This window comes from Lissotriton vulgaris, unplaced genomic scaffold, assembly GCF_964263255.1.
Source record: "Lissotriton vulgaris unplaced genomic scaffold, aLisVul1.2 SCAFFOLD_247, whole genome shotgun sequence".
Classification (NCBI taxonomy): domain Eukaryota; kingdom Metazoa; phylum Chordata; class Amphibia; order Caudata; family Salamandridae; genus Lissotriton; species Lissotriton vulgaris.
The window spans coordinates 1,133,851-1,150,731 of NW_028255597.1; the positions used below are offsets into that span (position 1 = coordinate 1,133,851).

Genomic DNA, 16,881 nt, shown 5'->3' on the forward strand with positions numbered 1-16,881 from the left:
CTGGACACTGATGCCAGGGCAGACGCTCAGGTTGGCAGGCTTCGCTGCGAAATCTGTTCGCACAATAGTGGTGTTAATTCTCGTTCTCCACCGCCGCTTTGGTGTGGGGATGGGCTTGCCATTCTATTCACTAGATTATGACTATACACAGAGATCCCCTTCTACAGAAGGAGTAGTTTCTGTCCTGTAACTCCAGTTATGTAGTAAGGGTATCTCTGTTATAGTCATAAGCGCCCGCCCTCCTCCTTGGTGGAGAGAGATATTCATGTAAGGAATGCTACAGGTCTGGCGTGTTACGCCTTCAAAAAGAACTGAAAGTAGAAGGGACCTGCAGTGCATTCTGGGATACTGTGAAGTTCTGGAAAGTTCTCTTAAAGGCACAGTATCCTATTCTGAGCCACATAATGGCAGCCTATGGGGCTTGTCTGTCCAGGTCTTCCTCTCTATCATTCCAGAGGGGTTCTTGCTGTTGAGGCAAGGGAAATCTGGACAGGATTTGCGGTTTGTGGATTTTTGGTGGAATTTCTAGTTGAAGTACTGGACAGTGTAGCCTGGTTTTATAGGCTGCATTATCTGTCTTTAATTCTCTCTTAAGTGTCTGTGCAGTTCTGCATTTTATCGACACTTTAAGAGATTATTTTTGATTGCTCCGGGGTCCACGCTCAAGGGCGGGACTATTCACTAGATTATGACTATGACAGAGATACCCCTACTACAGAACTGGAGTTACAGGACAGAAACTACTCCTTCTTCAAGAAGGCCTCGATCCCAAAAGGGTTGTCGAACCGAAACAGAAAGTCGACAAGCCAAAAGTAGTTCCATCGAAAACTATCAAGCCGAAGCCAATCAATCCAAAGAGGGGCATCGAGCCGAAAAGTCAAGGCATCGTTCCGAAACAGCAGCTTTGGAAGACGCCTCAAGTTTAAAAGGGAACGATCGAGCCGACTAGAAACGTCGAACCGATCAAAACATCAGCTCCAAATAAACCAACACAGCCAAAAAACACGGTTGGACTGCCGAAGCCTTTGGGACCAATTAAATTTGGACTTCCAACTCCCCTTGACGAAACGCAAAAAACTCTTGTAACGTCAAGACTGGTCGACCCAAAGAGCAGTGTCGGACCAAAACAATTAAAAACAAAGGCATCAGTACAAAAGACAAAAACTGCTGAAGAGGAGATCTTATCCCCAGACCCCTCAGCAGAAGAACAATCAAAACTCTATATTGACCCTAATACTGGCAAAGTTTCTCTCTACAAAAGGAAAGTTAGACCAGTATCCAGTAAAGACTCCTATACTATCCCACTAAAGAAGAAAAGGGACTGTGCTACTTCCCCTATTCTATTTGAGCCTATCCATCCAGCTATACCTAACCCATACACATATGCACCCACACACTCAGAGGAAGGGGTGATTGATGAAAATAATGAGGATTACATTTACCCAGTAGACCCTGACCCAGACACCCAGCCACAACCATGGGCGGACTCAGTGGACCCTTAAAGCTCTACACCCATTCCAGATACTCCTGCATACCCTGCTAAGCCTTCCCCTACAGAGGATACGGCTGCATTTAATGCACTAATAGATAGAGCAGCCCTCCATCACAATGTAGAGATGCATGCATACCCCATTGAGGAGGATTTCCTTTTTGACACTTTTGCTACATCAGAAAGGTCTGTAAAAACATTACCTATGTTGAAAGGGGTACTTAAACATGCAGGAGACATATTTAAGGAAACAACTAGGGCATGGGTAATCAACCCTAGAATAGAGAAGAAATACAGGCCAGCACCATTAGACCCCACATATATTAAGGGGCAACTGCCTCTAGATTCATTGGTTGTATCCAATGCACATAAACTTGCAAACTCTCAAACAGGAGAAGCTCCTCCTCCAGACAAAGAGTCGAAAATTCTTGAGGCTTCAGGCAAAAGGGTAGCTGCCCAAGCAGCAAACACATGGCGTATTGCAAATACGCAAGCCCTGCTAGCTAGACATGGCACTCTGACACCTTAGAGACACTCCTCCAGCATTTACCTGAACCTTACAAAGAACAGGCCTAGGACCTAGTACAGGAGTGTTAGACCTGTCTGGCTTTTTGACGTAGTCCCTCCTATTCATTATTTATTTTGTCCCCTTTTTGCCCCTCATATCCTTAATAATTTTTGTCCACTGACTTTTTATAGGTGTTGGCCAAGGGGATAGGTGTTCTTTTGTCCCTCATAATTTTTCACCTCAGGCCCAGAGGCCTGTTCTGACAGGAAAAGTTGGAACCACACAAAATGGTGGCTACCAACTGCCCTAACTGTCACACTCAGAACTTGGCCATAGCCTAGCATAGGGCGTTCCAGAACCTTCTGGTCCATTCTGGACCACTGAGGGTCAGCCTATATAAGGCGGAATGTGGGGCAGCCATTTTGTCTGTCAGTGAGGAGCAGCTAGAGTGAAGGCTGAGGTCTGGTAGGGGTAGGATCCTGAAGGGTGGTTTCCTCTACAAGAGTAGCCCTCTGTCAAGGCTTTTCCACCACCCATTCCTGTTGTCCTAGCCAAGCTAGTTCATCCTGCTAACCCTGGACAGTTAGTTAGGGGTTAACTTTTGGGATCTAAGAACTGAATTTAGAAGACTCCTGTGCCCCTTTATCTGCCCAGTAAGGAGGGCTGGTGGACTAGTGCGGAGAAAGTGCACTGTGGCCGTAATCTGTGGAAGCCCCCTTTGTTCCCCCCTCCCTTCTGAGGGTAAGAAGAAAGCTTTTGGCCTGGGTGGCGCTGGACACCCCTTACCTGTGGTAGGACTGGTAGCGAGCCGACCCTCTTCTTATTGTTAAGGTGGTGAAGAGTGGAGAAAGGTCCCATCTGATCTGGGAAGTCCTGAAGGCTTTCGCCGTGATCGGGACCCCGGGGGCGCCTTCCGAGCTGTAGTCGCATTGTTGTGAAGTGACCCGGTTGCCAGGGAAAGCCAGGGCGAGACGCAACAAAAAGGCGCCTTCGCGCATGCCCAAAGCGGTTTATTCATTCCCTCAGGAGGGGCCTAGGATCGAGCAGGCCCGTGCGTGAAGCGTCCTTCCTGAGAGCAGGCGCTGGGTGAGGAAGCACCAGAGTGAACGCTCCCGCGCATGCTCGCGGGAACAGTGGCCCCGCCGATCAACGCGAGGAGGAAGCACCAGAGCGAGCGCTTCCGCGCATGTCCGCGGGAGCAGTGACCCCGCCGAACAACGTGAGGAGCCGGCTGCAGCCCGAGTGAGTGTCCCGCCCTGTTCCCTCTGCTCGCGCGCCACGCAGAGGAGCTGGCCGAGCAGGGAGAGGGAGCTGAGGGACTCGGTGGCTTTTTGGGGGCATTGTGTAATCGGCCCTGCCCTCCGCTCGAGCGCCCAGCAGAGGAGCTGGCCCGAGTGAGGAGAGAGCAGGGGAGTTTCAAGAGAGCCTTCGCCCCATTCAATTGCTTGGCCACCTCGGTGGTGTATTCAGCCCCCCCCTGCTTCTGGCACAGAAAAGTACCCAGCAACGTGGTGGAAACAAGTAAGGAGGTGAATTGCAGGGGGAAGTGGCGCTAGTGCCTACAGTGGAGTGAATTAGATACTGGTCATTCAATCCCTGCTCAACACAGGTTGGGGAGTAGCATAAAGAAACCTGTTGGCTAAGTGAAGGCATAGTTCCTTACAAAGATTGCTGGCTATTAACTAAACTTCGGGGTAAACTGGAATTCCTCACTGAAGCCAGATTTGGCCAATGTTGTGAACTGATTAAATGTATTATTAATGATAAAATTGAGATAAGTTAACATCCCTGAAAGTAGAGCTACTATTTATATGTCATCTAAATGTAATGAAAGATTTTATTGATGTGGATTTCTAATGCCAGTTAACACTGCTAAAAAGATCTCTATTAATTCCATGAAATCTGCATTTACTTATATTGAGTTGTAGTTTTCTCTCCCAAGGCTTTAGCGGATTATTATTTCACCTGATTGATTATAAAGTACTGAACTGTGAATCCTAAAGTAATAAGTTTAAGAGTTCTGAAGAAGTTAATTGATAATTTGCTTAGCAGTTTAAGCGATATAATTGCTGGTACTAAAATAACCTGGAAAGTCCTAAGCTGTATATTTTGAAAACAAAGAGTATATTATTTTTATAAAGCAGTACTTATTTTCCCACATTTTGGTGTAGCGTTATCTTTTTGTGTGTTATTGCGTGGTTTTACTGTTGGGTGGTCTGCAACCTTCACACTGTGCCTCTGAAATGCATGTCTTGCCCTAGGCCAGGCTACCCCAGGTTCTAACAAGGAGGGAAAGTTAATAACTAATGCCTCTATTAAATGTGCCTTAGACGTTGCAGACACAGCTGCCAGGTCAATTAACACCAGTGTCATGCTCAGAAGACATGCGTGGCTTCGCATCTCAGGTTTCAAAAATGAAGTTCAGTCCACTATATTAAATCAGCCAGTAAATCCAGATTTCTTGTTTGGTCCAGCTGTCGACAACATTCTGGACAAAATGAATGAGGACACTGAGACTGCTAAGCCGATGGGAGCCTTGCAGTCCCAACAACATAGGGGCTCCTTTCGTCGCTCCAATTACAGAGGAGCTGCAAGAGGTACCTTGTCACAGCACAGCTCAAACTACAAGGGAACACGCAAACCACCTACAACAAAAACAATAATAGAGGTGGTTACAGAGGCAATAGCAACAAGGGCAGAGGGAGAGGAGGTAATACCACCAGATCCTCTACCAACACCAAGCAGTGACTTATTGTCACTACCCCCAGACCATACAACACCGGTCGGGGGACGACTACAGCAGTTCCTACCTGCCTGGCAAAACATCACCACGGACAGGTGGATAATACAAATTATCCAAAATGGCTATTGCCTAGAGGTCATCTCCACACCTCCCAACATACCACCCGTACACCGTTCTATGTCCACAGAACATCTCAACCTATTGCAGCAAGAGGTTATCAGTATGCTGCAAAAAGGAGCCATAGTACCAGTACCAATACAACATCAGGGTACAGGGGTATACTCTCTATACTTCCTAATCCCCAAAAAAGACGGGTCTCTCAGACCAATATTGGACCTCAGGCCCCTAAATCAATACATTCTATCAGAGCATTTGCATAGGCTTACTCTACAACAAGTCTTACCACTGCTGCAGCAAGGAGACTTGCTCGCAACTTTAGACCTCAAAGATGCATACTTCCATATACCTATACACCCGGCTCACAGGAAGTATCTCAGATTCACAATACAAGGTAAACACTACCAATTCAAAGTCCTTCCTTTTGGTGTGACAACAGCCCCACGGGTGTTCACAAAATGCCTAGCGACAGTAGCTGCACATCTAAGAAGACAGCATATTCATGTCAACCCGTACCTGGACGACTGGCTAATACAAGCAAAGTTCGCCCAGCAATGTGCCAGCCACATGTCTTGCACCATTCATCTCCTACACAGTCTAGGCTTCTCGCTGAACTACCCAAAATCTCACCTACAGCCGTCCCATGTACAACAGTACCTGGGAGCAACAGTAGATACTCTAGCAGCAAAAGCATACCCAAGCACAGAAAGGATCAACAGTATGCAACTGCTCATCCAAAAGTTCAAGCCACAACACTCGCTCTCTGCACGAGTGTTTATGCAACTCATAGGCATGATGGCTTCGTGCATATTCATAGTCCCTCACGCACGACTACACATGCGTCCACTACAACAGTGCCTAGCATAACAATGGAACCAGGCTCAAGGACAATTGAAAGACCTAGTGTTGGTAACCAGTCGTGCATACAACTCTCTGCATTGGTGGAATCCACAAAACCTTTGCCAAGGTCGATGGTTCTAAGAACCTGTACCACAGATAGTCATGACGGCGGACGCATCCCTGTTAGGATGGGGAGCCCATGTCCTTCAGTACACCGTGCAAGGCCTATGGACAACACAACAAAAGAAAATGCACGTCAACTTACTAGAACTGATGGCAGTTTTTCTGGCACTGAAAGCATTCAAAATACATTTGTGCAACAAGACTGTGTTGATCCAGACGGACAACATGGCAGCAATGTATTACATACAGAAGCAGGGAGGAACACACTCTCCACAACTATCACACCTAGCTCAAAGCATGTGGAAGTGGGCCATTCAAAGAAACATTTTTCTCATGGCAGAACACCTCCCAGGCAAGGACAATCAAATAGAGGATCTGCTCAGCAGACACAGCCAACATATGCACGAGTGGGAGATTCATCCCAAAGTGCTACAACCATACTTCCAACAGTGGGGACAACCAGACATAGACCTGTTTGCCACAAAGGAAAACGCAAAATGCCAGGACTTTGCCGCCAGGTTCCCACATCCGCAGTCGCAGGGAATGCGATATGGATGAACTGGTCAGGCAGATTTGCATACGCTTTTCCCCCAGCACCACTAATACCGCTGGTGGCACGCAAACTACGCCAGCATCCAATGACACTAATCCTAGTTGCTCCAACATGGGCGAGGCAACCGTGGTACACAACATTTCTAGAACTCTCTGTGGTGCCTCATCAAAGACTGCATCTAACACCCGCTCTTCTAACGCAGAGCCATGGAGACATACAGCACCCAGATCCGCAACAACTGAACCTTGTAATCTGGCTCCTGAAGTCCTAGAGTTTGGGTACCTAAACTTACCTCCAGACTGCATGAATATTATCAAAGAGGCAAGAAAACCTGCTACCAGAGCATGTTACGCTTCAAGGTGGAAGCGTTTTGTCATTTATTGTAATAAAAATTACATAAACCCTTTAGATGCTTCAACACAAAACATCATTTGCTATCTTTTGCACTTACATCGTTGCAATTTAGCTTATTCATCTATACGAATAGACTTAGCTGCCATAGCAGCTTATCTTCCAAACAGACAGCATCTTTCGCTGTTGCGAGTGCCAGCAATTAAAGCATTCATGGAGGGACTCAAACGAATCATTCCTCCAAAACACCCACCTTCACCAGTCTGGAACCTAAACATTGTTTTAACCAGACTGATGGGTCCACCATTTGAGCCGTTACATTCATGTGAATTACAATTTCTAACATGGAAGGTGGCTTTTCTGGTAACGATTACTTCGCTTAGAAGAGTTAGCGAGCTGCAAGCCCCAACTATTCAAGAGCCATTTATCCAAATACATGCAAATAGGGTGGTGCTTAAAACAAACCCTAAATTCATGCCAAAGGTGGTATCCCACGTTCATATCAATCAGACAATAGAACTGCCAGTGTTCTTTCCAAATCCACAGTCAGTACCTGAAAGAGCACTACATACACTAGATGTCAAAAGAGCTCTTCTTTACTACATTGACAGAACTAAGGATTTTAGGAAAACGAAACAATTGTTTGTTGCCTTTTCACCACAACACAAAGGAAACCCAATTTCAAAATCCGGGTTAGCCAGATGGATCGTTAAGTGCATTCAAATATGTTATCAAAAAGCAAAACGCACCTTAACAGTTCCCCAAAGAGCGCATTCTACACGCAAACTAGGGGCATCTATGGCTTTCCTGGGAAACATTCCTATAGAGGAAATATGTAGAGCAGCCACATGGTCTACCATACATACCTTCACAAAACACTACTGTGTAGACGTACATTCCAAACTGCAAGCTGCTGTAGGACAGGCTGTTCTAAAACTCTTTTTCAAATTGCTGCAGCTGGCACAGGTAGCCACCGCTAAGGGAGAGACTGCTATACATTCTATGCACAGATATGAATTCAGCAGCCCACATGCCTCAAACGGAATATGCTACTTACCAGTATGCATCTGTTCTTGGCAGGTAGGGCTGCTGACATTCATATCGCCAACCCTCCTCCCCAGTGCCCGTCGCAGCTGTAGCATTCATTCTTTCTTGCATGGGCATCTCCTACTTTACTATACTCCATCTCTGCCACAATGGCAAAAAACAATCTGAGGATGAAGAGGATGCCCATGCGCACTGTAGTCCGAGGGAGGAGCCACCTATCTCGTGATACTTCGAAGACTCTTCCAGGAAAACAATATGCAATCATCCGGACCCAACACTAGGCGGCGATCTATGCACAGATATGAATGTCAGCTGCCCTACATGCCAAGAACAGATGCATACTGGTAAGTAGCATATTCCTTACCCCTAATTTACGGCACTTTTTTGTGTGGGTTTCCTGCCTCATATATACTCTATCATATTCTTATATTTTTCAGGTCCTCTAGGCCATCTCTCAGTCCTGATGAGACCCATGTACCTTTGGTAGGGTCGAAACTTCATTGATACTGTTGGCAAACAAACCTATTGTTAAACCATAATAACTTGTGGTTAGGCAACTAAGTGCCTGGTCTTACAGGACCTCTTTGCATGGTTGTTTGCATGCTAATATTCCTACGATTTTCTTACAACCTGTTTCACTTTGTTTGGTTGTGGTTCATTTGGGGGTCACTTTGTACGGATTTTGTTTTAAACATTGTTTGCATAAGGCGAAGGATATAATTTATGTGGTGAATAAATGTGCACTATTGCACTAGAAACCTGCTATCCGGATTTTGTTATGGAACTGTTGTATTATGACTACAGTCGCTTTTCCTGTGTATCCAACAATCTTTTATGGAATGAGTTCTGTGAGGACTCATTCCATGTGAGGAAGAGAATACTGTTTGTATGGTGTTATTTAAATTAGTTGTAAATGGGAGTCTATCATTCTCAGCACTGACATTCTGTTTCATTTACAGGAAGCAAACAGGGCCCGTCATATTTTTGGATGCTTGTTTCCCTATTCAAAAAATATATTTTCTCTTGCTCTACTGGCTTTGGATTCTATGGATGTCTGTTCTTGATGCCCTTGCAGGTTTCGTGCAGGTTATCCAAACTGGGCTTGAGAGTTGCCTTAGTGGTCTAAAAAGAAAAGATCTATGTAGTTAATAAAAATGAAATTCATCAGTGATATGAAAATACCCTTCTGCAGCACTGTTAATTGTAATTAGAATAATTTGATCTTCTGAAACATGTTGAAAGACAATAATGCTTAATAATATGTTTCGTTTTAGTAATTGCGGAGGGCTGCCTTTATTTGATAACATGTAATTTGTGTTTTTTGTAGATGTCTCTGCTGAAGAATCTTTGCAGATGCCATCCAGTCCAGCTGCTCAGAATTCCTGTGAATCTCCAGCTTGTGGTAGCAGCATAGTGAAAGTCCCATCTGTCATCTTTGATAGAGCAAGCAGAAAGAGCAGTGGAGGTACGTACTATGTGAGCAATAATTCATGATGCAGAATATGAATGTAGCAAAGAATCATGCAGGGCATAGTTCACAGAGAGTTAGAGAATCATGGTACCACACATGGTGCCTTCACAACCAGTGACTAATATCAAAACCTTTTGTGGCATTAGTGCCTAAGTAACATTGTTAAAAGTAATTTTTATTTAAATATTTAATACGGAAACAAAATTCTGAACATCTTGGAAAGCAAGTTTCCTTGTGATGTGATCCTCAGTAGCTTTACAGTATACTAATCAGTGACAAAAAGAGATGGGTGCATTTTTATATTTCTATTTAATGGTTACAATCTATTTATTAGATTGAAAGAGTGTAACAAATTCACCCATTTACGACCACTGGTCGAGTAACTCAAATGCTGGCGGGTGAGGGCAGGAATGGGGAGAGGAGTAAAGGAGGATTCAGGGACAGGGGTAACTATAGCCCAAGTTAAACAGTGTCCATATAACCTGCACAGGGGTCAATGAGGTGAAACTGGAGCAGTCCTTGGCGCTTTTCCAATCGGTTATGTGTCTGATTTTAGATAATTTAAGTATCCATCAACTGGGGATTCAAGTGCAGTGGTATTCGCTTCAAATCTCTGTATTTGCAGATAAGTGGAGCAAGTACGTTTTTAAATTCATGTTACAGGATTGTTTTGCAGGGCTCCATGTCTTGTCTTGCTTGTTTTCCTGTGCGGAAACTATTTTCTCCATTCCTGCGAGATCCCATAGCTTGTGAGGCCAATCTAGATGGTCAGCTACTTTCAGTATCACATCAGACGGCGATGACCTGCCTGATTGCACTGAGGATGACTGAGATCACCTTACCACAGGGAGTAGGCTTGTTAGCTCAGGAATCCAAAAAAGATGTTGCAGGGGAAACTAGGTAGATCTGTATTAATGATTTCATTGATATTCTTTAGCACTGAACCCCAATATCTTTTAAGTTTGTAGCATCACCATAAAAGATGGGTCAGCTTCCTATGCCTGCAGGCCTCAGTTTCTGAGGTCTTCCACTTTACTATTCGTGCGAGGTTCAGTACCAACATTGGGCGATGTTTTAGCATTGCTTCTTTACCTGCCACACTAAAGACTAAGCTGTGGATTCTGTAGAAGATATCTGACCATTCCTTACTTGAGAGAATGCGTTCTAGTTCTGTTCCGTCTGTGCTGGGCCATTCGTTATCCCTTTTGGAGACCAGACATTCCATTTCTGTTTTAGGGTTTAGAGGACACCAGACATCCACTTACTTGTGAGGCCCTCAAGGTCATTCTGTCAAAAATCTTCTGATGACCATTTTCAATTTCAGTTTCTTCTGTATTGTATGAAGTATTCCTGGGATTACAGAATTGACTCAGACTTGGGTAAGGTAGAACTGATGGCAGAGCTGTTTTTAATTTTATTTTTATTTCTGAAAAGCAATGAGTCAGCTAAGTTGCGGTACAAAAGGGGGGTGGTGATGGACGGAGCATCTGAATCAATCAAACACTCACACCCAGTCAAAGGATCTGGGTTTAATCCATCACCGTTCTTTAGCCCACTCTGCTAACCCAGTTCAGACATGGCTATATGCAAATCAGTCTGACCCTGTGCCTCATGGGAACAGTCCAGCCCGAACTGCCAAGCCATGTCTTCCCTGGACCGGAAACAAGCTTCCGAGGACCGGTTTCTGGCATTCCAGCCTTCTTCAGCCCGGCTTGCTTGAATCCAGTGGCAAAGTGAGCAAGGGACTCGCGTCTGAGCATACCCTGCCACACTTATGGCGGCCAAAAGCGGTACAAAAGGGGGGTGGTGATGGACGGAGCATCTGAATCAATCAAACACTCACACCCAGTCAAAGGATCTGGGTTTAATCCATCACCGTTCTTTAGCCCACTCTGCCACCCCAGTTCAGACATGGCTATATGCAAATCAGTCTGACCCTGTGCCTCAGGGGAACAGTTCAGCCCGAACTGCCAAGCCATGTCTTCCCTGGACCGGAAACAAGCTTCCGAGGACCGGTTTCTGGCATTCCAGCCATCTTCAGCCCGGCTTGCTTGAATCCAAAGGCACTAAGGGGGTGGACACATCGGGGGTTGGTAGAAGTTTTGCTGTGGTCTAGTAAAGCATATGTTCCAGCAATGTTGGCTAAGGTTGCATAGTTTGTCAGAACCTCTTCAGAGGGCAACGAGGTATGCAGGGGCTACTGAGCCCAACTGGGGTGGTTGAAACCTTTTACTCCTGATGTCCAAGGGCCCACCTTACAATGGATTCTGAGTAACCAGGTCAAGTACCCCTTCTGCACTTGAGTCCCAGAATAGCATGGTCCGAGCAGGTCAAGGCTTTCTTAAGGGGGAGGTGTGGATACAGTATGATTAGGGCTCCCGGTTTTATAGTATTTATTTTTTTAACATTTCCGTCTGTATTTATTCATATTTATTTTTGGGCCATTTTATCTGTATTATTCATATTTATATTGTGTTTTGCGTATAAATGAAGTTGAAAAACTGTACATTCCATAGTTATTAAACTGATAGACTTGCAGTCATACTTTGATGTCAGTCGTGTTCTAGCTATGTAAGCTGTCAAATATTACATAGCAATATCTCCACTGGTAAATACTAGCAGTATGCCTTAGATGCATGTTGACGTATGCCGTTATTTAACCCCTTAAGCGCTGCCGTCGGCCAACGGTCGTCGCGAGCACTACCTTGCCAGTGCTGCGCACGACCGTTGGCCGACGGGCCAGCGCTCGTTATTCGAACATTCAGCACTGGGTGCTGAACGTTCGACGCAGCAACGGGGTTAAAGAAATTTCATCCTGTTTTTTAAATTCCCATGCTGTCCATATGCTCAGCTTCTGACCTATAATTTATCAAAGACAGCATTGAGAGTCACTTAAAAGGAGCACCATTTTCGTTATTTATCCGCATTTAAAAATAAATGCAGTCAGAAAACACATTGTTTTCTGTCTGTATTTATCTATAAAAATCTATAAAAATGGAAAACAGGGAGCCTTGAGTATAATGAACACAGGTTCACAACTCAAACTACGTGTAGCATTAGCAATAAATCAATGTGCAGCCGGCCAAATACTTTTATGAAAAAAGCAAAGTATTTTATTTATACCACACAAAGGTGAGGTCCAGGCTCTAGTGTTTCTATGGCTATTTTATCCCACTTTCTCTTTGTGTTAACAAAAGTGTTTATTCTCATTTTTACTATTGGTTACATCCGGGTTATGCTCCACCAGCAGTCACAGCCTCAAGATTCCACTTTAACTCTAATTTGAAGTCAATGGCATTTCAGCGCTACCGCTCTAACTCAGCAACAAGTTTCCTCGGGCCGACATGTCCGAAACTAGTCTTATCCACACCTGAAGGCTTGATGAGTCTGGAGTTTAAGTGCGCTCCATCTGTGGGTGCTTGCAGCTTCTGCAGCTGATTTCAGATTTTTCAGCAGCACGCGACCCAGACATCTACACTCAGAGTCTCTCACTCACAATTGCGCTGCTGAAGTGACTCAAGGCTCTCTGCGGCTACTCCTGTAGGGTAAGTGTCCGGTTCCTCTCCTGGTTGGGAGTTGGTTGTGATGACCCTGTCCTGGGTTCCTCACCTAGTTGGTGGTGCGCAGTTGCTCCCACAGAGTCCTCACTTCAGTTGGAGATAACAGATCAGGCCGTAGTACTTGATGATCCCCCATTGGCAAAAGAAGTCACCACAGCACACAGTGTGAAATCCTTCATGGTGCTCCGCCTAGCATACTGTGTCAGCGTCCGCTACCGCACAAAAGCTACGGCCCTTATTGTACAGCAGTCTTTTTGACAGCCACCTCTCCTGGCATACAGGGTCGCCGTCTGCTACCACACAAGGCTACGGCCGTTAGCGCCCAGCAGTCTTTCACGTTGGCCCCTCCTAGCATTCAGGGTGGTCTCCTTAGCACTACACATGGGCTCCTGCCCGATTGGTGCAGCATGAAACACGTAGGCCCTCTTCTGGCATATGGGGGTTGCCGACTTTGTCCTGCACACGGGCACCATCCCGATCTGTGCAACAGCCGTTTCCTCACACCTCTCATATGGAGTCCAATTCACTGGGCTCCTCACTGTCACTTGCTCTCTCCAGCTCTCTACTCTTCCTCATAGGGCACAATGGACGTGACAAACAGGCCGCTGCTGGTGCTCCAGGGCAGGTGGTTTAGGATTCCCTGTGTGATGTCCCCTCACCCAGCCTAGAGACTAGCAGTCCTTGGCCCCCAGTCCTGCTCATGGGCAGAAGTCTTGCAGACCTTCCCCTCCCCTCTTGTTGCTTGGCAGATGATATTTTGTGGGGTCTCAAACTATCCTACTTATTGTCAGTTTCGACACACCAAATATGATTTAAGGTCTGAGTCTTGGAAGTTTAATATTAGGTTTCTGCTTCTTTTATAGTGACCACTCTGTTCCCTCTTCCTCTTGAAAAACTGCCTCCAAAGCCAGGAGTGTCATCAGAGTTCACACCTTGGTGTCAACCTCAGTGATATGTGCATCAGAGGGTTAGCCCAAGGCTTCCAACCCTACTCTTTAATTCTCTTATCAGCCCTCTCTCCTTCCTGGGATGTGCCCAGGCCCCTTTCTTGTAATTCCTTACTGAATGAAAGAGCACCCTTTAAAGTGTACAAGGGTAGCCTGGCTCTCCCCTACCCAGTGTGTGTTACACCCAGCACATAGGAATGCAGTATTACACACATCTATCTGGGGGAACCTTTCTACCTCCATGTTTATCCATGCAGGTATTGGTCTCCCAGCATGGAACCCAAGGCCCTCCATGTATTGAACCATCCACAGACACATGCACCTAGTGCATGTACACAGAATACAAGCACTGCACAGTACTGCATACTCCACGTACTGTACCATGCATAGGCGTACATACATATAGCACATGCGTTTAAAATGAACACCCTGCTCAGCACTGTATCGTTTTGTACTGTACCCCTCATACTCCCACCTCGGCGCCTCTTGGACTCAATTTCCCTGGACCTGATAATTCTCGCCTCAGGTGCCTAGTCTAATCATAAGTCCCACTCTGTGACTCTGGGCAATAGCTTGCTTAATCTCCACAATGGCCCCAGCAGCGCCGTGGATGCCTGGCTTCACCTTGGGGGTGCCCAGGAGTGGACATTTCACAGGAAAGCCAGGATGGGTTCCACAGCGGTATGAATACAGCGCTATGAGGCCTCCGGGTAGAAGTGCGCTATATAAATACTCTACATTTACATTTACTCACTCATACATCAAGAATATACATTTAACATGCAATCACTGCACCCTTCATCTATTGTATCACTCACAGCTACGCATGCACTTAGTATATGCATTTAAACTGCACAGCATCACATCCTTCATGTGTTGAACCACTCATAGGCACACATACATCCAGCACATGCTTTTAACATGCCCACTGCACAGTACTGCAATATCTCTGCATTGTATCCTTCCCAGGCACACATATACCCAGCACAGATACACCACTTCTCTTCCAGGGGATACTCATTAATAGTCATAAGCACTGAATTATCTCCGCTCATGAGCGGGAACCCGGAACACAAACAATATACATATATATGTGTAAATATAACCAAATGTACATAGTACTAACTAATTATACACATATACATGTATAATAACCATAATATGCAGCCTAACATATATACATAGGCTAATAAAGCCCAACCTTACACACGTTCTTAAGCATGAAAATATGCTGTATATAAATGCAATAAACAGGCATGAGCCTAAAATGCATTTCATAACCATGAAAAAACTTTTATTTTCATCAAAGAACCTGTTGTAAACAGTTATTAGCCTAAAAGGCTGCACATGAAAAAATGTCTGTGTACAGAAAATCAGACTGGCACCCTGCCTTTAAGGCCCCAGATAATCTGCACACTTTGCCTTTAAGGCCTCCAGGAGAACTCTGTTCCCATCATGCACCACAGGTGACAGTTGTCAGTTCTTTTTTCCGGCTTGTTCTGTGAGGAACCTGGAACTTGAGCTCTGCTCATTTGCAGTTTTTTTCTGTCAGACGTTGGTTTTTCTTGTCTTTTTTGACAATATATTACTTTGGTGGTGGCTTAATATCTTTTTCTGACTAAACTGTTGGTGTTTTTTAGTTAGAATGCCACTTTTATTTTACAAATGTCCTTCCTGTGGGAAGATGTCAAAAACTGATGCACACTCTGTTTGTGTGGTTTGTCTTCCAGCTTCTCATAAGGTGGAAGAGTGTTATCACTGCCTCAACCTTTCTAGTAGGACTTTAAGAGAAAGGGAGAAAATGAGGTTGCTGGGCCTTTTGGAGAGAGAAATCCGTGGTGAGAAGAGTTCCAAGAGCTTCTCTGCTAAGCCATCTTCTCAACCCAAACGTCGAAGAACAGCTTCTCCAGAAGGTAGAACTAAAAAACATCGACTCCAGGGAGCGTCGCCATCAAAAAAGGTGCGCTCGACGTCGAGATCCAGATCGCCGTCAGCATTGTAGGCGTCGAAGAGAGCTCCATCGACGTGAGGCAAGGTTCAGCGTCTCGACAGTCGCCGTCGAAAACTTTTTCGACCTGGAGACATCTGGTATCGATTGCAGTAAGGACGACGTCGGGGGCGCAACGTTCGACGTCGAAGGATCGTAAGAGATAGACGTCGAGGGATCGAGTATCGACGTCAAAGGGTATAGTGTCCACGTCGAGAGGGAGTCATCGATTGACGTCGAAGGAAAGACCGAGGTCGAGAGAGAGGAAGAAAGACGTCGAAGGATTTGACGCCGAGACCTAAAAAGAGAAGGTCAAGGTCTCCATCGCGACGTAGGTCGACGTCAAAGCTTGCTTCGGGCTCGAAGCATGGAGTGTCTAGGTCTCCCCCAGCTGAATACAGGTCGGCTTCGAGACTATCAAGACCAGCCTCTCGGACCTCACTTAGGTCTTTGTCGAGGTCAGAAATAAGTCCACAACCTTTAGTGGCGTCTTCAGGATCAGCAAGACGACAGGTCTGCGGTAGGTCAAGAGACAGTGCACCAGGACACTTCTGTGGTGGCTCATTCTGGCTCAACCTCAGGGCAAGTGTCAGATGACAGACAATTGGTGCCCAGACAACGGACTCCATCTGGCTCATTGGTCTCTGAGCACAGTATAGTCTCCAGAGCCTCCAAGTCTTCAGCAGGGCTGCACATTGTGCAGGTTTCACCTGAGGCTTTACCTGAGCGGACAGAGCGACCTATTAACATGTCACCGAGGTGGCTGGAAAGTCTTAGACATTGGAAGATGCGTCCAGATGCAGGACTAATGGGGAAGAGGGCTCCGGTCCCTCAGTCGGAGCTGCATAGAAGATCACGCTCGAAATCCCTAGTGAGAGAGAGATCACGTTTGAGGGAGCGTAGGAGGCAGCGATCGGCAACTCCTCAGACGGCGTAGAACCCCTTCACCATCTTCTACGTCATCTTAGTCTTCTTCAAGATCTTCATATAGAGACTATTCTCCCACTATATCATCTACTCCGCCTCCCAGAGTGTCTCCCGTGGATGATTTGAGCACATTTAATGATGTGTTATGTCGTGAGGCGAATAAGTTCAACATCAAGATGGCAGTTCCCCAAGTGGCAACGTCAGTCATCTTTGAAACC

General features: G+C 45.7%; 1 protein-coding gene across 2 annotated transcripts in view; it reads left to right on the plus strand.

The window, feature by feature from the left end:
• Positions 1–16,881, plus strand: part of DENND4C (DENN domain containing 4C) — a 1,503,495-nt gene that overhangs the window by 951,919 nt on the left and 534,695 nt on the right. For both annotated transcript variants that reach the window (XM_086951990.1, XM_086951991.1), the window contains exon 23: positions 9,099–9,236. In XM_086951990.1, the coding sequence (XP_086808116.1) occupies positions 9,099–9,236 (138 nt within the window). The remainder of the gene's footprint in view (positions 1–9,098; positions 9,237–16,881) is intronic.